Source organism: Pseudorasbora parva, chromosome 14, assembly GCF_024679245.1.
Source record: "Pseudorasbora parva isolate DD20220531a chromosome 14, ASM2467924v1, whole genome shotgun sequence".
Lineage (NCBI taxonomy): Eukaryota > Metazoa > Chordata > Actinopteri > Cypriniformes > Gobionidae > Pseudorasbora > Pseudorasbora parva.
The window spans coordinates 11,277,345-11,288,730 of NC_090185.1; the positions used below are offsets into that span (position 1 = coordinate 11,277,345).

Here is an 11,386-nt window from a genome sequence, read left to right on the forward strand (position 1 = left end):
TTTACATATAACACTTCAACCATTTTACAAAATAAATCACCAAAGCCAATTTTTTAAGTGCTTGAAATAAATTATGTTCTAAAGTATCAAATGCTTTATAATAATCAAAAAAAAGAAGAAGCTATTACTATGAATCATATCAAAGTAATGTCTAATATTAATCTTATATTATTAGATATGTGTCTGTTTTGCATAAAGCCAGATTGAGTTTCATCAATGATATAATGTAATACTCCTTTTAATCTTTTGGTCAATACTAAGGCAATAATTTTGCAATCATTGTTTAATAACGTTATTGGATGCCAATTATCTATTAAAAACAGGTTTTTATTTGCTTTGGGGATTAAGGTGATCAACCCTTGGCATAAAGTCGGTGGAAGGGAGGACTTATTTATGCTTTCCTTGTAAACATTCAACAAAAAAGATGTTATACTGATACTACATACAGGGTAAAATTCGGATGTTAAACCATCTGTACCAGGGGATTTGTTTGTTTTTAAAGACTTAATTGCATCATCGATTTCTCTTAAAGTAGTAGGGGCTTCACAAAAAGCTTGATCAGATTCACTTAATTGATTTATAAAAGAAAATGATTCAAAGTCATGAGCATGTTGTTTGTTAAATTTAGAAGTATATAAATCATTGTAGAATTTGGCACAAAAATTGGGAATGACTTTCTGGTCTTCACAAAGAGTTCCATCAATCATAAGCTTTTCAATGGTTATATTTAATTTGTTGTCTTTCCAATCTAAAAATGTAGGAGGAGTTTTGCTCATCTTTCTCAATCCATTTTTTCCGTGATCTAACAAATGCTCCCTCAGCTTTTTGTCTATAACTATAAAACTCATCTAACGCATTTTGATGATGAGCAAGTTCAACCTTTTCAGCATCAGATAAAACTGTTTTAGATAGAAGATTTCAGATTTTGCATATAATACTAATCCTTTTTTTTTTTTTTTTTTTTTTTTAACTAATTGGCTACTAAAAGCACGTAGATATTTACCAATTTCGTATTTTGCTAATTCCCAATTACAGCAAAAACTGTTTTCCTTATTTGCTTTTTCCCAGTAATATACAATTATAAAATTTACTTTTTCCTTACTTCCTTATAATTAAGCAAGGAGATATTCAGTTTCCAATATGAGGTAGTTCTATGTAAATTTGTAGTATCTGAAAAAGGAATGCATATTGAGATGCATTTGTGATCGGAGAGAGGCGATGGAATAATATTAGAGGATACATTATTTAAATCTCTAGAGATAAGCCACATATCAATACGAGACTGGTGTGAAAGAGAATTATTACTCCAAGTAAATATTTTTTGAGAAGGATGAGTATCTCTCCAGCAATCAACTAAAGAAAAACGTTGCATAAACATCTTTAAGTACAAATTTGAATTATCAGGAGACTTTGGAGGCCATCTGTCTAAGATGTTATCTAACGTCACATTAAAATCTCCTCCAAAAACTAAAAAAGAATTTGGGTATTTAGTTAACCATTTCAACACAAGTTCTTCCACTTGATCAAAAAGTTTTTCGTTTTTTTGTTGTTGATTAAACCCATAAATATTAACAATAACATATCTAACACTTGAAATTTCCATTACAAGACAGATATATAGTGTCCACTTGGGTCATAATCAGAGCAAAGAATCTTCCCATTAAAACGGCTTCTAAGAATACAAACGCCAGCTGAATTACTTGTTCCACGAGCCATCCATAAATCTGATCCCCACTGAGATCTCCAAAAATTATAATCCTCTTTGGTTGAGTGACATTCTTGCAGCAAGCAAATATCTGAATTAAATTGTTTAAGATATAGAAAAAACGCTTTCCTTTTAGTCAGGTTTCTTAACCCTCTAGTGTTAAAAGAAATTAAAGATAGAGACATAAAACGAAAAAGAAGTCTATTATAAAGGTAGATTAAACAAGTCTCAGAAAATGTGTAATAAATATACACACAGAACGATGAGAACAGCAAACTCTATGTCAATGCAAATAATGTTGTTCAATCTCTAGGGCAGGATATAATATAATATAATATAATATAAATATGTGTGTGTGTGTGTGTGTGTGTGTGTGTGTGTGTGTGTGTGTGTGTGTGTATACATATATACACATATACATAATAGAGCTGTTGCAGCCTTGCCTAATGCCTCTTTTGACTGTGAATCGTTTGTGGGCATGTGCCATGCTCCAAAGATACACAGCTGTTAATGTCATTATAAAGCAGACTAATTAAATTTGTGAATTTCTGTCCAAAACTAAGATATTTAAATATAACTATTTAAATATGACTTTTTAAATATAACTCCGATTGTATTTCTCTGAAAGAAGAATGTCATACACCTATAATGACTTGAGGGTGAGTAAATCATAGGCTTGGTTTCATTTTTGGGTGAACTAACCCTTTCAGCATTCATTTTCAACATTTAGCAAGGGCATATAGTAAATCTTCAGCAATAGATAAAGCAGGTAGGAACTGTTTTTCTTCGCGGAAGCTCTGCGTAAGAGCTAATAAAATATTTAATCTCAAGACAATATTTTGTGTCTAATTTATTTGAGACTAGTTGCCGTGTAATAAGCAGGATAATGTACACCCAGCCGGTTGTTATCACAGAATAAACCCCTTCAGAGTGATGCTCCACTTCGCGTCGGGGTCCTGATCACTGTCGGGGTTTATTCTCCGATAACAACCGGCTGGGTGTACATTATCCCTTACTTAAGAGAAGATTACATTCTTCTCTTCTTTTTTTTTCATGGCAATTTCCTTACTGAGCTGCTTTATGGAAAATTATCTAATCCTATATTTTACAAATTCCCATTTGTTGCAGAAACTATGTTCTTATTATTCTCTAATTGAAAATGTTGTGACTGATCACTGAAGTGACTGATCACATGAATTTTTCAGTTGGCCGAATTGAATTTCTGTGAATTCAAATTGCATCAATTCACAGAATTTCAATTCGGCCAACTAAAAAAATTAGATGTGATCAGTCACTAGAAATTTTCAATTGGAGATTATTTATTTATTTATTTTTACAGTGTAGTCAATCCTAGATTCACAGGTGTTAATAGGTTTAAACCAGGTTTATCCTAAATGTACATGTCTCCATATATCTATCAGCTTATTTTTATTCATAAAATCCCCAATTGTATGATTAAAGTGATAGCTTTCAAACTTAGTTGGCCATCTATCCTCCCATTCATCATATATTCCAGTCACCTCCCATTAAAATAAAGTCTGTTGGATAAAATGTTTTGAGCTCTAACATGTTTGCTACTGTTGTGAAGACCAGGAGAACTTGGGTATATCTTTCGGGCAGGCGAGAAACACACTTGCCATCTGTGGCTGCAGTCGTCCAAGTCTAATTCTAAACAGTATACATTGTAATTTATCCACATTTCAGGGGAAGGGATTTACATGACAATCTAAACAAAGGAATGCATATGTTGTATAGGTAAAAGAGACACCCAGTGTCACCAGACCTAATCCTATCAGCATAACAGTGCCAATCAGACGAATAGATGCTCTGACAATGTTGCTTATAGATCAGGAAGTACATAAAGACGAAAGACTAATTAGCTTGATTTCGTTAGATTGTAGTCAATCTGTACCTCCAAACTGTAAAGCATTATGTACATATCTGTTTGTATTACATTGAAATCCTTGATATAACAATTTATAAATGTGTAATCCCACACTACTTCAAGCATTTGTTTGTTTTGGGCAAGAGTTCTATGACCATACAAATAAGTTGATATAAAGAAATAGCCATACATTTTTAAGACCACCAGAAGCCAATGAACATGACTATCTGTCCGAATTTGAAGTGCGGATCGATGGGCACTCTAACGGCTGATATTGCCCACAACCCATTGCGAATCAGACGAGGATTCGATTAGAACTACAAACAAGCGTGACAAATGTGCGAGTCAGACGAGAGTGGAGAGGTTTAGATAAAGGGTTGAGTGATCAATTATCAGTATTTAACCTGATGAAAAGATATTTATTCAGTGTTGTCCACATTTATATTTCACCTGCAGCAGCATTGTGAACTTTTGCAATGATACATTTGGCCATTAACTTTTAAATGCATCCTTAGTAAAACTGCATTTTACCAATATTTGGTCTTCCATTTGAAGGAATGTTGAAGCAACATGGTTCATACCGAATGTGTGTGTATTTATCAGTTCACCATATTTGCGTGTGGACCATGTATGGCACTAAACACATTTTTCCAGTAAAGTATGATTTAGGGGGGGCCCTGACCACCTGATCCGCTTCTGTATATATACACGTGTGCGCGCGCATATATATATATAGGAGAGTAATGGAAGACATCGGGTAATGTGATATATATACACACACACGTTGAAGCGGCAGTGGACTTCAGAAACCCCCTTTCAAATGTCTAAAATACTGCAAAATGGTTTTATATAAGGTGTGCACATGGGACATCCCATGTTTTGGCCATTAATTCATTTTTTTTAGAGCTCAGAGGAGTAAGGTTTACTTGCACAGCAACTACTAGCTGGCCTCCTGTACACTTTACAGGTCCTTCTCAAAAAATTAGCATATTGTGATAAAGTTCATTATTTTCCATAATGTAATGATAAAAATTGAACTTTCATATATTTTAGATTCATTGCACACCAACTGAAATATTTCAGGTCTTGTTTTAATATGATGATTTTGGCATACAGCTCATGAAAACCCAAAATTCCTATCTCAAATAATTTGCATATTTCATCCGACCAATAAAAGAAAAGTGTTTTTAATACAAAAAAAGTCAACCTTCAAATAATTATGTTCAGTTATGCATTAAGAGTAAATCAGTGTCACTGTGTAGACTACATTGTGACTAACGTCATATAAACATGCAATATCGTTGATGGAAAAAGACAAGTCTAAAATGTAGACTAAATGACACCAAGCAAAACATCTCAAATGGAGATTGCTGAAATGCAGTTTACTTGTTACTGATCTGAAAACACCAATAAACAAGCTAGCTGCATTTTATCAATCTCCATTTGAGATTTCAATTCTCCATTTTGTCATTTAGTCGGTCTGTTCTGTCGGTCAGGACTCATGAGCCGCTTCACTGAACTGCTGAACTACAGAGTGCTGTGAGCTGCTGAAATAAGCCAATCAGAGCAGAGCTTAACATTAATATTCATGACTCTTCCAAATAAGGCAAAAACAGAGCATTACATCCTAGGGACAATTTATGAGGTTGTAAATGGACCTGTAAAACTGTATCTGGACAATTTTTGCCCTTAAATAAGCCACATACCCTCTATGTAGATATCAGAGAACAATTGAACTTTCAAATCATTCTAGGACACCTTTTTAGCCTGGAAGCCAGCCGAACTCAGCCCCGCCCAAATTGTTTAGGTCGGGCATCGATCCATAGAGGAGTAATTATCTCCAAACAGAAACTGTTCGGACCAATGAAATCATAAAGCGGGCTTAAGATGATGACGGACAGATGATCAACAGCAATGTTATCACCACGTCAAAGGGGCTTGGATTAAATTTGTTCGAATCCTAAACGGAGAGCTTGTTTGTAGCTGTACAAGTTTGACATTTGACAATGTGTCGCTTCGTTGCTCTGATTGGTTGTTGGTCTATCCAATTGAGGTCTTTCCTGTTCGGTTGAAACACGCCCCATAATCACAGCCCAATGGAGCAGTTTCAGACTCATGTTCAGACTAGAATTGAGTATGACCATGTCAGGGTAGCACCTTTTAGCATTTGCCAAATTATATCCAAACAGTGTATTTGTATAAAACACAGAACATGATATAATTTATGTGATTTATTTGTTGAAATTAAGAGCTCAAGCAATCTCCCGATGACGAGGACTTGGATATTAAATCACTGTTAACTGCATGCTCTGTTCAGGGCAACAGCGACCATCATGGCAACGGTTCTCAGCACACGATCGGATTGAGACAGTCACCACCAGGCTTCACTGCAGAGATACAGACACACAGCTTTAGTCAGTCCATATAGCAGCATTCAATCTCTGATACAGAGCACAACATTTAGCTTATAGAGTGAACTGTATTCCAGTATTATAGAGGGTATGCAGCAACGCCATTTCTCCGTTGGCACAAACCATTTGTCACTGGACAAACTCAAGAGGGGAATGGACCAGAGTCACCTGTAATTGACTAGATTACTCACCGAAGGGCAAACATGCTGGAAAGTTAATCATTTGACAAACACAAAAGACAGACACGCAATCTTTTGCCAACTTTCACTAAGAGACTACGACAGACCAGCAGTTATGGGCAGCTATTCCCTCTAAAAGCAATCAGTAGCAGAAGCAGCGGCAGTCTGATTGAGAGAATTACCATCATCAAGTCCATCTCCCTCGGGCCAGAGGGGGCACCGGGATGTCAATGGGGTCCGTGGACCAGCCTCCCCCGATCCCCCCTCTGAAGACGGATCTTGTGTTTTTCATGGCATTCATGCTCTAAAACCAACACGTCCTTTCAGTCTTTTCCACTCAGTGAGCGTAACCAGTCACTCTGGCGGATGGAGACATCACGTGCATACCCTCTATTAGTCCATTTTTTAAAGCCACGACCTTCAAAACGGTGCCATGGGCCAAATTCAGGTACTTTAGGAAAGATAAAATACTGAAGACCGTGTGAGAATATAACAAATACCTTTATTTTGGAGCTCTACATTTACGTACACATCCATTGCTGCAGCATTTCTCAGCTTTCGGACAGTCAGTGTCATCAACGCACAACTTGACACACAATCCAAGATCAACTAATTTGTTTGGACACACTCCTGGCTTTGCTGTTATACAAACACACAACAGAAACCAGATCACTGAATGTCTCATTCTGGAAAAGGAAAAAAAATAAAGGCCCAGTGTAACATACCTTTATATGGAGCTGTACATTTACGTACACATCCACTTCTGCAGCATTTCTCAGCTTTCGGACAGTCAGTGTCATCAACACACAACTCAACACACATTCGAGGTATAGGGAATTTGTTTGGACACACTCCTGGCTTTGCTGTTAGAAACACAACAGAAACCAAATCACTTAATGTCTCATTCTCTAGTGAGAAGGAAAAAACCTGATCCATGCTGTGTAAAATACCTTTATATGGGGCTATACATGTACGCAAACATGAAGAAACGCTGCAGCACTTCTCAGCTTTCGGACAGTCGAGGTCATCAACACAGTGCTCCCCACACACTGTGACTGCAAGGATGCTGTTTGGACACACTCCTGGCTTTACTGTTATACAAACACAGAAACCAGACGGCTGAATGCCTTATTCTCTTTAATGGGGGGAAAGGGGACAAGGAGAAAAGAAAAAAAAACCTTTATGTGGAGCTCTACAGGTATGTCCACATCCATTGCGGCAGCATTTCTCATCGTTCGGACAGTCGCTGTCAGAGGAACACATCTCCACACACACTCCGTCTACTCCAGGTTCGATTTTTGGACACACTCCTGGCTTTGGTTTATCTGTCGTGTGTTTGTATAACAGTATATCACTGAATGATGACTGACTCCCCATTTTAAAAAAAACGTGCCCCATGCTGGCAAAATGAGTATAATAAAAAAAAATAATAATAATAATAATAATTTCAGTCTCAATTAAAAACCCTTCAAAAAGATAAATAAAGCAACCACACCATAATCCCTGGTAATAACAACAAATTCATCACAGCAAGTCAAAACCAAATAGGCTGAATTCAGGGTGATTGGGACACCAAGTCATCTCAAAAGGCAAAAAGTATCCCATTCACCCTATAGGAAGACACTTTTATTACATTAATGAAACCGGCAGCCTATTTATGAAGACCTCATGTAATGCACGGGTCTAAAAATAAATGACATCAGATAATCAAATGTTTATTTAAGACACTACAGATGTTTGTGTGAACAATCTGGATCTGTCAGTCAGCGAGAATTATACCATGCATATTTGGACTTTTTGCCACCATGGGATATAGTATTTTATATGGAGGGGTTACCGACCCATACGTCAGTATAATAACATACCTTCATATGGAGCTGTACATACATGCCCACCACATCCAGTGCTGCAGCATTTCTCATCGTTCGGACAGTCGCCGTCAGAGGAACACATCTCCGCACACACTCCTACTTCTCCGGGTTTGACTTTTGGACACACTCCTGGCTTTGCTAATATGCAGAAGCATAACAAAAACCACAAGACACTGAATTCCTCAGTCACCATTTAAAAAAAAAAAAAAAAAAAAAAAAAAGTTACACATTAACACATTCTGTTGAACATACAGGTCACAAGTCACTTTTTAGATATCAGAAAATGCTGATATTGATTGGATCATTATTGCAGTGATTATGTTTCGATTATGCGTTTGGCAACAGTTCTTCCAACCCTAACTTATGCTTAGCTTTTCATTTCTTAAACCACCATGTAAGACACAAGGTCATATTCCAGGATGACAGTCAAGATTCAGACTCAAACTGTGAATAGTTGAGGAGTGAAGGATCATTGTCACATGAATCGGCACCTCTGAGTCCAGACCTCACAGTCACTGAAAGTCTTTGGGATGTGCTGGAGGAGACTGACAGAGTGCTGGACTCTTGCATTGTCAGGACATGATCTAGACCAAAAATGTATAAACCTCTTGATTAAAATAAGTGCTGTATAAAGAGCATCCAGAGAGCATCAGCGCTTCACTTTTAAGTAGTAAGAGAAGTTAAATTAACCTGTTTTGGAATAAGGCTGTAACATAACATGTTGACAAAGCGCTGCGAATGCTTTCCAGATACACGGTGTGAGAAATAGTCACTGCTTTTCTTGTACAACAGAAAAACACTAATAACTTGAAAACTTAAAGCTACCAACTTAACTAACATTTCACGGGATATTTGTGCTGTATATTTAATGCAGACCTAAAGTCATTATGTACTGATTTCGTCACACGTTGTAACAATTAAAGGGACCATTCACTTAAAAGACAAATTAGTCCACGATTTACTCAGCCTCAAGTTCATCCTAGGTGTAGATGGCATTCCTCTTGCAGACAAATAAAAGGGTTACATTAAAAATGTTTGAAGCCATGTGTAGCAACTATGTGATGATAGATGCAATTTTATGGACATAAAAAAAAAAAATCCAGTCAATGCCATTATAATGCTTCAGTATGACATACCTCTGATGATTTTTGTGTTCGTCTTAAAGAAGAATGTCATAAATTACACCTCTGATGACTTGAGGGTGAGTAAATCATGAGCTGATTTTCATTTTTGGGTAAACTATCCCTTTAAAACACCTCACCTGTTTCTACTCTTCCTTACCTTCAGGAGCTGTTGTGCAGAAGCACACAGAGTAACACAATAAAACTATCAACGAGCAGAACAGTCGAGCCGCCATCTTCTCAACCAGCGACCTCACGACGAACTCTGCTGAAAACCACACTGAATTTAAGGTTCAGGGAGATTTTAAAGCTAAACTGTGTTTTAAACACCCAAAGATCTTGCGCAAATGGAATCCTGATTAAACTCACGGGGCTGAAGCTTTAAATAGCTTAATCTCGAAGCCCTGATGAGCTGTTCAGGTGTGTTTGATTAGAGATGACTCGGTCAGGCAATTACCGCATTACGCGATGACGAAACGTGACGTCATTAGAGCATACAAATTGATTTATTTGTAATTAGCTTATATATTATGTCCTCGTAAGTGGACACCAGGGTCCTGTACCTGGTAGTTTAACAAACTCAGGGTTACAGGTTTAGTTTCGAGGATGACAAAACCAAACCAAACGATTAGGCTTTGTTGGTCTCATAATGCTGATCATCAGCTTTCTCTGTCAACTCAGGCTTTAATCCTGAGTTTAGGAGTTTAGCTGTGACTAGGGTTGCCACCTTCAATACAGAAAAATAAGGGACGCCTGCCGCAGCGGTGGCCACACCCCTCGGGGCCACGATGACCACTGTCCCGATGGTGTGCCAGTGCAGTGGTCGTATATCATAACTTAAAACCAATTTGTATATATATATATATATATATATATATATATATATATATATATATATATATATATATATATATATATATATATATATATATGTATATATATATGTATATGTATTTTTACAATGGACATTATAATAGGATATCTGCTATTGAAATCAGTGTGAACAGATGCACTCAGTATAATACACAGCTATGACAATGAAAAACAAACTCAACTGCTGTAACCTAGGGAGTAGGATAAGAAATTGCAAATTAACTCGAGTAATTTTATAGTGTTGTGAACAAAGATTTTGACTAAAATATTTGTCATTGTTTGCAGTAACACCATCCAAACAGTGAAACCACAACTAAATAACTGTAGCCTAAATGATATAATATCTACAATCATTTCTTATTTTAATAAAACACTAAACAACATTTTTATTTTTGGTAAGTTAAGTAAATATATTTATGTATTATTCCGTTTTTATAGTCTATTGTTAATTCTATAGTATTGGATGATGCAATTATTTAAATTTGTTAAGCATAACAAATAGTTGTTTATTTTATTCCTAAAAGGTCCTATTTTGATTAAATATATGTGTATATATATATATATATATATATATATATATATATATATATATATATATATATATATATATATATATATATATATATATATATATATATATATCTTATCTCTTATTAAAGTAATGCTTGTGTCTGACTATACAACTTAACCTTAAACAAATCATACCATAACATCATTAATGTAGCCTACATTATTAACATTATTTCTTAATAGGCAGCATTTATGATATCTAACGTTATCAATCAAAAAATTGAGGTGATAAAAAAAAAAAACAACAACACTCTGCCTCAGGAGATGCTTGAGGTATGAAGAACTGTGCGACAGTGCTTTGATTTCGGTGAGCTCTTGCATTTAGTGAATGTTGCTCTCCCGATGCATGCTGTCTCACATCTGACAGGCCAGCGTGCGCCACTGAAAACACTCGCCGACAAATAATTATTGTGCAATTGACTTGGTATTCATTGCCGCGGACACTTTCCAGCCAAATATTTATTTCTTCCCACTCTCGTCTGTACCTCTGCATCCGCTTGCGTTTCTGCTCTGAAACTTTTACAGCTGGACGCGAGGGGGTATTTGGACCTGCCTCCGCCATCGTTTCAAATGGATTCTGCCCATATCGAAAAGAACCTATACCTCTTCTGACTCTGATTGGCCGTGATTCACGGCCCGTGAACCTGAAACAAACCAATCAAACAAACCAACGACGGCAGCGACCCAATTAGGTGCAGAATAGGACGTGTCTTCACACAATGCGGGTGGACCTATGTAAAATACGGGACAAATCGCGTCCCGTATTGCTTT

At 36.4% G+C, this 11,386-nt stretch overlaps 1 protein-coding gene across 1 annotated transcript; it reads right to left on the reverse strand.

The window, feature by feature from the left end:
- Positions 1–5,806: 5,806 nt before the first annotated feature.
- On the reverse strand, positions 5,807–9,441 carry LOC137039413 (WAP four-disulfide core domain protein 3-like). Its single transcript, XM_067414726.1, has 7 exons — positions 9,333–9,441; positions 8,046–8,189; positions 7,359–7,505; positions 7,131–7,271; positions 6,906–7,043; positions 6,681–6,819; positions 5,807–5,977 (listed from the first exon to the last, which is right to left on the reverse strand). The coding sequence occupies exons 1-6, from the start codon at positions 9,406–9,408 to the stop codon at positions 6,683–6,685; spliced, it is 783 nt and encodes a 260-aa protein (XP_067270827.1). The 5' UTR covers positions 9,409–9,441; the 3' UTR covers positions 5,807–5,977; positions 6,681–6,682.
- Positions 9,442–11,386: the final 1,945 nt, after the last annotated feature.